General features: G+C 44.7%; 2 protein-coding genes across 5 annotated transcripts in view; one reads left to right on the top strand and one right to left on the bottom strand.

Annotated features, from left to right (window-relative positions):
- The window catches only part of LYPD1 (LY6/PLAUR domain containing 1), a 47,622-nt gene extending 41,258 nt beyond the window's left edge, over positions 1-6,364 (top strand). For 2 of the 3 annotated variants that reach the window (XM_032479333.1, XM_032479331.1), the window contains one exon: positions 6,098-6,364. In XM_032479333.1, the coding sequence (XP_032335224.1) occupies positions 6,098-6,333 (236 nt within the window). In that variant the 3' untranslated portion in view covers positions 6,334-6,364. The remainder of the gene's footprint in view (positions 1-6,097) is intronic. The other variant, XR_004319787.1, reaches the window with a different exon arrangement.
- A 374-nt stretch (positions 6,365-6,738) lies between these two features.
- GPR39 (G protein-coupled receptor 39) overlaps positions 6,739-13,194 on the bottom strand; it is a 282,867-nt gene continuing 276,411 nt past the window's right edge. For both annotated transcript variants that reach the window (XM_032479330.1, XM_006185610.3), the window contains one exon: positions 6,739-7,279. In XM_032479330.1, coding sequence (XP_032335221.1) covers positions 6,771-7,279 — 509 coding nt within the window. In that variant the 3' untranslated portion in view covers positions 6,739-6,770. The remainder of the gene's footprint in view (positions 7,280-13,194) is intronic.

The raw sequence follows: 13,194 nt of genomic DNA, 5'->3' as shown, positions 1-13,194 counted from the left end.
ATTGTCCATTTCTTCCATATTGTCCTTTTTGTTGGTGTATAGTTTCTCATAGGAGCCTATTATGATCCCTTGTATTTCTGTGGTGTCAGTTGTAAAACTGCTTTTTTATTTCTGATTTTATTAATTTGGATCCTCTCCCTTTTTTCTTGATGAGTCTGACTAAAAGTTTATCAATTTTGTTTATTCTTTAAAAGAACCAGCGTTTAGGTTCATTTATCTTTTCTGGTTTTTTTAGTCTCTGTTTCATTTATTGCTGCTCTAATCTTTATGATTTATTTTCTTCTAACTTTGGGTTTTGTTTGTTCTTCTCTCTCCAGCTGCTTTAGGTGTAAGGTTTGATTGTTTACTTGAGATTTTTCTTGTTTCCTGAGGTAGGCTTGTGTAGCTGTAAATTTCCCTCTGAGAACTGCTTTTGCTGTGTCCCAGAGGTTTTGGATCGTTATTTTTGTTTTCATTTGTCTGAAAGTATTTTTTGATTTCCTCTTTGATTTCTTCAGTGATCCATTGGTTGTTTAGCAGCATATTGTTTAGCCTCCACATGTTCGTAGTTTTTGCAGGGTTTTTTCTTATAGTTGATTTCTAACCTTATAGCATTGTGGTTGGAAAAGATGCTTGGTACAATTTCAATTTTCCTAAATTTACTGAGGCTAGCTTTGGGGCCAGCATTTGGTCGATTCTGGAGAATGTTCCACATGCACTTGAGAAGAATGTGTACTCTGTTGCTTTCAGATGGAATGCTCTATAGGTATAAGTTAAGTCCATCTGGTCTAATGTATTATTTAGGGCCTAGATTTCCTTATTGATTTTCTGTCTGGATGATCTGTCCATTGACGTAAGTGGGGTGTTAAGGTCCCCCACTATTACTTAGTTATTGTCAATTTCTCTTTTTATGTCTGTTAACAATTACCTTATATATCGAGGTGCTCCTTTGTTGGGTGCACATATATTTACAATTGTTATATCCTCTACTTGGATTGAGCCCTTAAGCATTATGTAGTGTCCTTCTTTGTCTCCTGTAACAGTCTTTATTTTAAAATTTATTTTGTTTGATGTAACTTGCTACTCCAGCTTTCCTTTGGTTTCCATTTGCATGGAATATCCTTTTCCATCCCCTTTGAGACTGCATGTGTCTTTAGCTCTGAATTGGGTCTCTTGTAGGCAGCATATATATGGGTCTTGTTTTTGTAGCCATTGAGCCCATTTGTGTCTTTTGGTTGGAGCATTTAATCCATTTACATTTAAGGTAATTATTGATATGTATGTTCTTATTGCCATTTTGTTGTTTTGGGTTTGTTTTTGTAGGTCTTTTTTCCTCTTCTCTTGTGGTTTGATGACTAGAGAAGTCCCTTAACATTTGTTGTAAAGCTGGTTTGGTGGTGCTGAATTCTTTTAGCTTTTGTTTATCTGTGAAGCTTTTGATTTCTCCATCAAATCTGAATGAGAGCCTTGCTGGATAAAGTATTCTTGGTTGTTATATCATGCCACTCCCTTCTGGCCTGTAGAGTTTCTGCTGAAAAATCAGCTAATAACATACAAAGCAACACCCATAAATTTATTTGTTGCTTTTCTCTTGCTAATTTTAATATTTTTCTCCTTATCCTTAATTCTGGTCAATTTGATAACTATCTGCCTTGGCGTGTTCTTCTTTGGGTTGATCCTGTGTGGAACTCTGCACTTCATGGACTTGTGTGACTGTTTCCTTTCCCAAGTTAGGTAAGTTTTCAGTTATCCCTTCAGAATTTTTTTCAGGTCCTCTCTTCTCTTTCCGGGACCCCTATCATGCAAATGTTAGTGTGCTTCATGTTGTCCCAGAGTTCTCTTTAACTCATTTTTTTTTCACTTTTTCTTTTTCCTGTTCTGCAGCAGTGATTTCTACTAATCTGTCTTGTAGCTGATTGACCCGTTCTTCTGCCTTATTTAGTCTATTCTTGGTTCCTTCTAGTGTGTGACTCATTTCAGTAATTTTATTCTTCAATCTGTATGGGTATTCTTTATATTTTCCAGCTCTTTGCTAAAAACCTCACTCTGTGCATCTGTACTCAAGTTCTCTGAACATCTTTGCCATCTTTACTTTAAATTCTTTGCCAGATAAATTTCCTAGCTCCTCAGCACTTATTTCTTCTGGGATTTTGTCTTGTGCCTTGGCTTGGAAGATACTCTGCTGCTGCCTCATATTATCTATCTTTCTATTTGCATTTTTAGGTAGGTAAGTTAGGTTTCTCAATCTTGGAGAGGTGGCCCTCTGTGGGAGATGCCCTGTGCGTCCCAGCAGTGCACTCCTCTCTTGTCACCCAAGGGCTAGGGTCCAGCCAGTCACAGTGTAGAGTCTGGCCTGGCCATTCCTTCCATTGGCTTAGAGATTGTTGTTTTCTTATTTCTGGGACCTGCTGGATGAGGCTGTACTAGAGGCTTATGCAGGTTTCCTGGCAGGAGGAGTCAGTGCCAGCCCGCTGCTGGGTGAAGCTTGGTCCTGGACCTCTGGCGCGTAGGGCTTTGTCTAGAGGCATTTGTGGCTCAGGAAGTCTGCTGATGGGTGGGGCTGTGTTCCCACCCAGTATGTCGTTTGGCCTGAGGCTTCCAGCCCTTAAGCCTACAGGCTGTTGGGTGGGGCTAGGTCTTTGCACTAATAATCCAATCAAGATGTCAGCCTCCAGGAAAGCTCATGTAGCTAGATGAACACTCCTGTTTCTGCCACCAGTTTTTATGTCCCCAAGGTGAGCTGCAGCCACCCCCTACCTCCCCAGGAGACCTTCCAAAACCAGCAGGCAGGTCTGGCCCAGGTTCCTATGAAATCACTGCCTCTGCCCTTGGACCTGGCGCTTGAGTTTCCATGTACGCTTCCCAAGAGAGTGAAGTCTGTTTCCCCCAGTCCTGTGGGGCTCCTGGAGGTTAAGCCCCACCTGGCCTTCAAAACCAGACGTCCTGGGAGCTCCTCCTCCCAATGCTGGAACCCCAGGCTGGGGAGCCTGACGTGGGGCTCAGAGCTCTCACTCCTGTGGGAGGGCCTCTGCAACTTAATTATTCTTCAGGTTGTGGGTCACCCACCCCGGGGGTATGGGGCCCGATTATATAGCAAGCATGCCCCTCCTACTATGGTTCCCTCTTTGTTTCTAGTTGAAGAGGATTTTTTTGCTAGGTCCCAGTCTTTTTTTTCAGTGGTGGTTTAGCAGTCAGTTGTGGTTTTGTTGCAGTCTCAAGGAGAGGTGAATTTGGGGACTACTCTGCCATCTTGACTGGCAGTCTCTGCAGAACCATTTCTCACACTAAAGTCTCAGTGTGAGCCTTGGTCAAGTCACTTGGTCCTTAGAGTCTTGGTTTCCTCACCCATAAAATGGAAATATCTACCTTGCTCACCTCAAAAGTTTCTGAGATAAGAAGTCTATGTGGTACTTACTTACATTCTCTCTCTGTTGAAGTTCTCACTGTGTTCATCCACTCTTCTCTCAAGTTTTGTGAGCATATTTAAGACCATTATTTTGAACTTTTTTTTTTTTTTGGTAAATTACTTATGTCTGTTTCATTAACATTTTCTTCTGAACTTTTATTCTTCTATTTGGAACATATTCTTCTATTCTTCATTTTGATGGCTTATGTTGGTTTCTGTGCATGGGATGGAACAGCCACCTCTCTCAGTCTTAAAGGATTGGTCTTGTGTAGGAGATGTACCTTGTCATTCAACCCTACCCCACCCAGCTTTTGGTTATCTTGTCAACCTTTGTAATTGTCCAAGCAGCCCATTTTATTTTTAATAGCTCCCAGTAGTTGTGTGTGTGCTGAGATCAGCTAATGTCCCAAAGAAGAGGATCTCAGCACCTAGATTCAGGCTGACTGGAAGGCAGACCCTCTGGCAGCAACTTTTAAAGAATGCAAATATATACAGCCCTGCAGAGCAGTGAGCATAGGCCCCACTGGCCACTAGAGCCAGGTGATCTGGTGGTGTCCCCTGGGCAGCAGTCACAAAAGCTGGGGCTCCCATCATGCATTACTCATCTAACTAAAATCATTGATTCATAGTACTACAGAGTTAGATTTAAAAATATATCCCCAGCCGTATTACTAAGTAAAAATGCAAATTGAAACACAGCATAGCACATACCTTTTCTCCGTGGACACACACGCAAGTGCATAGACACAGATCTGGAAGGAGGCACCCAAAGTGCTAAGAGTGCTCACCTCCGAGGAGGACCCAGGGTTGGACGTGGTGGTCAAGGGGTCTTTGCACCTTATCTCTCTCTTTTTTTTTTTTGTAGTGAAAACATATTCAGTAAATACTTTCGAATTTTTTAAATTTACTTAATTGAGTTTTTAAAATTTACTTAAAGGAAAAGAGGTTTTTGAAGTTGAACTGGCAAATGGCAGTACTTTTGATATTTAAGAATAAAAAGTGAGTAAAACTTAATTTCCTAAAATGGGCACCAGTGAGCACAGAGAGACAACGGGAAGTCTGGGAACGTGAAAGTGCCCTGCAGCACGGGCCTTAGCCGTCGGCAGCGCTCCTCCCTCTCCCTACACATCCCCTGTCTGTGGGCGTCATCTTACCAGACCAGCTGCCTTCTGGGTTCTCCTAACAGTCTTAGAAAATCAACCCATACAAACAAGCAGTTATAGAAATGACGTAAAATTGCATGTTTTAATGTAAATCTAAAGTACTTCTTTACCTCCCACTTGGAAGTTTTAGGCACTTCAATTTTTTTTTACTGTTTCTCTAGCATCCAAAGCAGGCAGCTCTCAGGGGGTGGATAGGGGCACAAATCAAAGCAATGCCTGCAAACTCGCATCCCTGCAGGGAGTCCAAGGGAAAGGAGCCCTGGCTCCTGGTGAAACGTGTTGTGTCCCCCATGTGGGACAGCAGATGGGCTAAAGGCATGCACTTCGATGTCCAGCTGTAGGATGACATCATCTGTCCAAAACAAAAGGTAATTCATTGATACAAAATGGCCTCACACACCGCAAGCTATTTTCAAAGTAGTCTCTTCCCCCCTGCAAAAAACACTACCACCGAAACCATTTTGTGATTAACCGGCTGGCTGTCTTGCTATACAGTACTACAGATTTGATGGCATGGAACCACAATACTTGGTTCAAATCACAATGTTCTACCTTCTAGAAGTGTGACTTTGGGCAACTTACTAAATCTCTCTTGCCCTTAGGATCACCATCTGTGAAATGGGGCTGGTCTTGGGGGCCATCGTCATAGGGTTGTTGCAGGTCGTAAACGAGCTAGTAGCCCCCTGAAAAGTGCCTGGCATCCAGGGAAGTTTTTAATAAGCCTAGCTGTTATTTGGGTAAACTTTCAGCTTTATGAAGTCAAATGATTATCTAGATACCCAAATCTGATGATTATGTTGCAGTTTGGACCTAACACACGTGCTCCTGAAGTTGGGCCTTCCAGTCTTACTGGGAAGCCCCTTTATGCGCCCACAGTGTGTTATTAACTGCTGGCTGTGTGATACTGACCGGGAAACGGCCATATATTCTAAGGGCAAAACTCCCCTTAGAATAAGGCAGTGCTGGGCACACTGTCAGCCAGGCCACCCCTTCACCAAACCCCTGGGACCTCTCAAACCTGGGGAAAAGCAGGGCTCCTTCCGTAGTGATGTGGTTTAGTCACACTGGGGCTTGGTCTTTATTGAGAGAACTCCAGGATTTAATAAACACGTAGCTGAGAGCCATCGCTCTGTGGTCGCTCATAAATAACAGAGATATCTTAAAGCCTGGCTTGTGGTCCTCTGTGGCATGAGAGTTTGAACCAAAAAAAAGTAAATAAAAAGCTCCGTCTAGTACACAGTGTGAATTCCAAAGTGAAACGAAAACAAACTTTGATTGTAACAGCTCTTTATTCACTGGTATTGGCATCTCAAATAGCTCTGAGAAAAACTGTCACGAGCAAGTTAAGTGATGACTACCTTCACTGCGTATGTCGGGTAGTCTGGGGGTCTCAATGAAGCAATCCGAATGAGCTCCCTGGCCCCACCATGTTTCTGGGCGATAGGAGGAGTAAGAAGGTGCTGTCCACGGGAATTTGGGCTCAGACAGGAGGCCGTCCTCTTGGCCAGCACAGGCTGGTTAACCCAGCTCCTTCGGGTTTGTGTTACAGGGATCATGTACCGCAAGTCGTGTGCATCCTCCGCCGCCTGCCTCATCGCCTCTGCTGGGTACCAGTCCTTCTGCTCCCCGGGGAAACTGAACTCGGTGTGCATCAGCTGCTGCAACACCCCTCTTTGCAACGGGCCCCGGCCCAAGAAAAGGAGCAGCTCCGCCTCCGCCCTGCGGCCAGGGCTCCCCAGCACCATCCTGCTCCTCATGTTAGCCCTGTTCTTGGCACACTGCTGAAGCCGAAGGAGATGCCGGCCCCTCCTGCAGTGTTCTTCTGGTCTGCCACCCCCCTGCTCCCCGAGATTCTTCTGGATGTCCTTCAGTTCCGGGTAGGGAGGGGAAGCTGTGTTCTTTCGTTTAGTTCCTTTGCAAATAATGAAAGATCTGAATGTGAAAAAATTTTTGTGAGCGCTGAATCAGTCCAGGCTGACTGAATTTACAGTATGTCCTTGAAGGAAGGAAGGGGAGTGAAAGTCGGCCCTGTCTGTCCCCAGAGTCGAGGCCAGGCTGGCAGAACCAGCCCTCAAGTGGGCATCTGACTGTGCCCAGGCCCCTGGCTTCCACTCCTGTCCCTGGTGGGGGCACAGCTGCTTTTGTCACTACTGCGTGAGGGTAACACTGCTTTCACGTCGGGAGGGCTGGTGGTTAGCACTCCAGGCCTCCTTCCTCGATGGTCACAATTCATGCTCCTGAAAACCATTCTCCATGGCAGGGCTGGCTGGTTTAGCCTCTGAGTTGGATTCTAGGGACTCCCGGCTCACCTCCTGAGGCTCGGACTCAGACTTGGCTTGGTTCTGAAAAGTACTTAAGAAAACCCTGTTAGTGTTCCTTGCAGAGGAACCGCGCCGGGAGGCCAGGAAGATGAGCGGGCGCCGCGGGGAGCGGGCGCTGTCCACGGCTGAGGCCACGTGGGAGCGCAGGTGCTTCTCCTGGTTGGCGTGCGGCAGCGCCAGGCGGCAGCACAGCACCTGCCAGAACACCTTGCGGAACTGCTGCGAGGACACGTTGTACAGCAGCGGGTTGACCACCGAGCTCAGGTAAAAGAAGGTGTCTGCGAAGGGGAGGAGGATCATGTACGCCCGGAAGTAGGACTTGGTCCAGTCATGCTTGGGTTTGGCTGCAGCCATGATCCTCCGAACCTGGTTAGGCATCCAGCAGACCGCCAGCATCACAACAATCAGCCCTGGGCAGGTGAGAGGGAGGGGGGAGAGAGAACAACCACTTCAGACCAACAACACAATGCTCAAAATATTTTAGCCCCTCAGTTCTGTGTTTACTGGCCAGGAAATGGTACCAATTTTTCAAGTTGTGCTTGACAGCTTTTTTTTTTTGCCACTAGCAAAAAAAGAATTTAAACTCTTTCAAGGCCAGGGGGCGTTGACTGTGTTAAAGACCATTAATGCTTTGGACAAATTATTTATACCTGCTGATGGTTATTAATTTTAAAAATGTTTTCACTGTGGTTTGTGTATCCAGAAAGCATTTTATGTAGCCCGTAAATCTGGTTTTGTCCTTTAAAGACTAGATGGAAGATGAATGCTTGCGTAGAGAAGACCAGTGATATTTTCAAGACAAAGGGAAGTGGCATCCCTTTGGGAACAAAGTGTTTATAGCGACACTGATTTTGCATTCAGCTTCAGGGGAGGCAAAATCAGGAGTAGCCTGTCTCCAGGAGGGTGTTTTTTGGAAATAGGCTTAGTAGGTATGGACACGTGTAATAACAACGCTCATATCTATAACAGCACTTCTGTTTCTTTTCGGATGTTTCTATATATAATCAATCATCTCTGCCACCCTCATAGAGGGAAAAAAGTTACTGGAAAACAATGGAAAATATAAAACTTCCTTCTTCAGCTGGTAAGATGCTCACTGCTTTTGTGGCACTGAGCTGTAGCAGCGTCAGCAGTTCAGAAAAGATCAGGCCCTGAAGAGCCACCCACCACCCAGTGGACCCCTAAGCGGGGATCCAGTTGACTGCTGGACAGATGTGTGCATGCCCACAAAGCCGCTGTCCGAATCACAGTCAATGCTCTTTCCACAGCCTCTGACAGAAAAAGTTGCCAGGTAACCAAGGACAACCGATATCACAGTGTTATGAGTATTTACCCACAGTGACCAAAAAGGTAAAGAGAACAAGAAAAGGAAGGTCTTGGGGAGCTAAGACATCAGAATGTCAGTTTCTATCTACGTGGACAGCTGGTATCTTAAATTTTTCCTCCAGCACCTAAACTTGAATTTTTCCTTGTTACATTATTATTTATACACATTTTCAAAGCTCTTTGCTTTTCTAGGAAACAACAGGGAAATTATTGTTGGCAGTGACCCCTCTTGCCTTTGAGCAGTGGTAAATGTTTCATTAATAACGGCTCTAGGAGAACAGCCACATTTACCAACCCAAGGCTGGTTCTTTCACTCACCTGAGCATCCCCTTACCTGGTGGGGGGGAAGGCCCGAGGTATGGCCTCTGGCACTGAAATAACCCATCCTCCAAAAATCCCAGCTGTCAGCAAAGAGGACCTTGGAAACCTGCTGCCCTGTTAATTTCCAAGGGTTGGTTTTTGTTTTTGTTTTTGTTTTTGTTTTTAATCCTGTCAAGCCTGCAATTTGCTTATTTCTTTCCTTTGAGTTTGCTACCCTGAGAACACTCAGTAAATCTAAAAATAGGCAAAGTAACATTGATCTGATGAAAAGGCAGAAAAAAACCACCTTAAGTCAAGAGTGTATTCTGAAGCACCTAGTTACAGCTGGGAACAGAAATCATTTTTTCTGATAACTAAAAAAAAAAAAAATAAAAAAAAAATTAAACCTGCACAGGAAATCGGGGGCTTTCTTTTTCCATTGCTTTAAGAGGCACGGGTGCTTCCAGCCACCTGTGCTATTCCAAGTGTGTTCTTAAGTTATTTCTCCTTGTTTTTATCTCCTACAGCTCTGACAGAAAGGTTCATCTCATTAATTGTAAAGGAGCCAGGAAGCTCACCATAGCTAGGGAAGCGACACATCTTCACAACGTTTATTTTTTTCCTCTTCCTTGCTACTGAAGTTGAGAGAACAAGTAACAACCATCTTCCTCTGTGGACTGATTTCCTAGAGTATGGATCTTGAGCACAGGGTTTTAGATGTGTGCTGTGCTACACAGTGGGAGGTTGTACATCAGGGGGCAAAATTGTAGAAAGGCAATGAGAACCGCCTTGTACTTACCACAGGTTGAACACAGCAGAGCTAAAGGCAGGGATGTGGGGGCAAGAGATGTGATAAAAGTGCTCTTCTCCTATCCTGTCTGTTCTCGTGACCTCTTATTTACATGTCCCTTATGCTCCCATTACCGTCACCCCCTTTGCCTGGTGTCAGTTGTCCTTGATCGACTGACCCATCAAAAGAAGTACGAGTTCCGTAAAAGGCAAGACCCAGCATCCCAGGGAAGAGGCAAGGAACGAGGTCAGATGAAGGATTGCGGATGGTTTGTAGTTTCAGCCAGGAGAGAATCCTTGCCCTGAAACTGAAGCAGCTAAAGTAAATAAGTAGGCGGTACCTTAGTCTGAACAAGCAGCAAAAGATGAGGTAGCATACCAGGGATTCTTCAGTGATGAGAAAAAGAAGGGAAATTTTGGCTTTCTGGGTGTAGAAGTAAATAGGTAGGAAAGCAAATACAACTTTGGAGGACAAGTGAGACAAGGAACCGAGTTAGAAATGGTCAGGGATTAAAAGACGAGGCCATCAGACAGGTCATGAGCTGTAAGAATGATGCCGATTGTTTACTGAATTTTCCCCATGTCAGTTTCAGTGCTCTCTGCTAATTTCCTGTGCATTTCTCACTTCTAATAACAGCCTGCTGAGATCAAAACTGTTACCTCCAGTTTTGTAGGTGAAGAAGTTGAATCTTAGTTACCCCAGGGCTACAGCCAGGACACATGATTGCTGGACTCCAAAATCCACAAGAGATATAGATAAGATGCAATATTGTCTTTCTCACGGTTTCAGTTTGAAAAATAAAACACAAGCAAGACTGTAAATATGAGCCAACATTCCACCATACATAATAGATGTTAAGCAGCACTGTCCACTAGAAATGTAAGCCACAACTGTAATTTTAAAATCTCAACCACACTCAAAAAGTAGAGACAGGTGAAATCAACTCTTTTTTAATCTGATATGCCCCAAATATCATTTCACACATGGGTTCAACATGCTACCAAATGCGATATTTTATAATTTTTCATACTAAGTCTTTGAAACCCAGTGTGGCTTTTATAGAACACTGCATTTAGGGCCACCCAACTGGCTACAGCACAGGTCCCTTATCCTTCCTGGTCTCTCCCCAAAGCAGCAAGGCTCTTTATTTCCTCCTCTTCCCATTCTCCCTACTTCCCAGCCACATACTGAGAGAGTCCTGCCAAACCAAGGAAACACCCCAGGAATCTCCCGCCTGGCCTGTATTTATCCTCCTAAGATTCTGACAATGCAACCAAGGTTGACTTCTGGTCATATTTCTGAGTATGCATTCCCAGCCATGGCATTTACAAACCAGATTTATCTAGTCTTTTCACATAAAGCCTTCCCTATAGGGGGACTACAAATTATTTAAGGCCTAAGTAGTTCTGAAAGCACAAAATTGTATTTTGCATTCCTCATTCTAAGCCTTGCCTAGTCATTCTAGAATAACCCAGATGGTGCCAAGTCTCTGCCAGGGCTGCTAGAATATAATACACTTCCCCCGCCTCAACTGGCTGGGACTTTCCTCCTGTGCTTCGAAAGATTTTGTTCTGGAAAGTGGGGCACTGGGCACACAGGTACAGCCAAGGGCAAGTGTGAGGTGTGTGTCCAGGGGCAATGTCGTAGAGGTTAGCCTTTGGGAAGGAAGGAAGAGAAGTCAAAGTAGTCCCCTTACAGAACTGACATTTTGAGGGGAGGGTGTAGCTCAGTGGTAGAGCACATGCTTAGCCTTCACGAGGTCCTGGGTTCAATCCCCAGTACTTTTCTTAGAGAAATACATAAATCTAATTACTACCCCCCAATAAAAAAATTCTTTTATAATAATAAGTAATTGTTCATTTTCACATTTGAAAACACATTTTTCATTATTTTAGATAACACATTGCCGAGAATAACACCATGTCCAAAGGTGACTTTTTATTCTGTTTAACAACTGGTTCAGCTGTATTTCCAGCTACTCTGAAGCTGAGACCGAAGCTTTAAAGTTTTACTCATGCCTGAATAGCATATATTAAAGATGTAACTAAATTTACGTGTGGCTGAAATCAATTTGGGCTTGTATATTACATTTAGAAAAATCTATAATGCTTTGGTCTGTGTGGTGTCATGTGTAGCCTGAAGTTAAATAACTTTAGTATGAACTTGAATGAAGATCAGCAAACTGAACTCAGTCATGTAAAGCAGGTAAACTGTTTTAAGTGCATTAGTGATAGATCAGTACTGTACTCCCGACAGCCTGGCACTCTGGGTGAAGAAATACCTTCATATCTTACCTGTTTTTCCACATAAAGTACTTCCATTTTTCCTCCTTGATCACTACACTAAAATGACAAGAGCCATTAGGTAGTGACACAGATTTACTCTCGGCAGCATAGTGTTGTTTAAAAAACAGAAGTAGTGCAGATGTCCAACACATACCGCACTGAAGCCTGACACTTCAACAGCATTCAATTCAGCCTGCTTGGCTGAGTCTTCAGAAGTACATTAAGCTATGCTGCCCGGGATGGGGCCGGATGCATACCTCTGACACTATGCTGTGTTTTCTTCCCTCCGATCTTTAAAGTGAAGGGAACCATGTGTGGGTCCCAGAATTCATCTCCCAGTCATCAGAGAATGGGAAAGCAGACAGAGACCTTGCAGACCAGTTCCAGAACTCCTTTGTCCTATAAATGACAGAACTGAGGCTAAGAGATTCACCCAAGATCTCACAGGTCAAGGTGGCAGGACCCCCACTACCTTGCCATGCTGCTCAGAACACTGGATTCTACCCGAGATTGACAGACAAGCCTTTCATTCTTGTTAAACAAGAGTACGAGTTTTCGGTTTGTTTTCAGTTTTAGGCTCAAGTGCTGACTGTTCCCAGGGTGGAATGCAATGAGAGGCAGGTCCATCTCCGAACCCAGCTCACGTCTGCACCGCACTTCCAGACACTGTCTGGATTCCGTTAGAACCAAATCCCTCAATAACAGGCACATGACAAAGCTCTGGAGCATGTCTCCCCTCAAAAGGAAGATGAAGTCCATCCAAAGGAGTTCAAGAATGTTTGGAAAACAAAATACGATTCCAAGTCATTACCTGGTGACCAAGTCTATATATAAGGACACCCTCTACACATCCATCCACCTCTCTGTATCTGTCTGTCCATCCATCCATCTGCCCATCCTACCAATCTTACATAAGCACCTGCTTAAAAAAAAAATACTTAGCTCATACTAAGCAGAAACGGTCTGGAAATTTGAGCCTTTCCCAAGCAAAGGTATTCTGTGTGACTTAAATCCCAAAGGTTGACTTTTCCACCTGGGGTTAGAAGCCCATTTAACTGAATCACTGAAGCCCTGGGGACACAGATTTAGGATTTCTGGGATCAATAGAGCTGTCCGTCCTCTCTGTCCCAATAGTCCAACTCCTCCCTACCCCTAGCCCCAGTGAGCAGGAGTTGGACCCCCGTCCTAAGCACTGATGATGAAAAGCTAAGGATGGTGAGGTAGCCGCAGCCTGGTGCCTGTCTGCAAAGGGTAGTGAGAGCAATCGCGGCAGCACAGGATGGCAGCCATGGGAAGGGCTGGGTGACCCACCTGAGGGCGGGAACACACGGAAAATTAAAGGAGAGTCAGAGTTCGCCTGGCAGATGGCAGCCACCCCAAGACACAGCACGAGCAGGGGATGGAGGGAATACACAGAGGGCTGTCTGCTGTGAGCTGCATGGCTCAGCGTGGCCAGAACACAGGGGTGGGGGTGGAGATTCTCCATCAGGGTCTGGGGGCAATAAATTAACTCGCACATAGCAAGCAGGGTGGGGAACAGCTGCTTGTCAACTGACATTTAAACAGCAATTGCCACTGGAAAGTAAGCATATGGTTAGTTGAATGAAGAGCCAGGAAGCAACAG

This window comes from Camelus ferus, chromosome 5 (assembly GCF_009834535.1).
Source record: "Camelus ferus isolate YT-003-E chromosome 5, BCGSAC_Cfer_1.0, whole genome shotgun sequence".
NCBI lineage: Eukaryota > Metazoa > Chordata > Mammalia > Artiodactyla > Camelidae > Camelus > Camelus ferus.
This window is presented reverse-complemented; position numbering and strand designations above follow the sequence as displayed.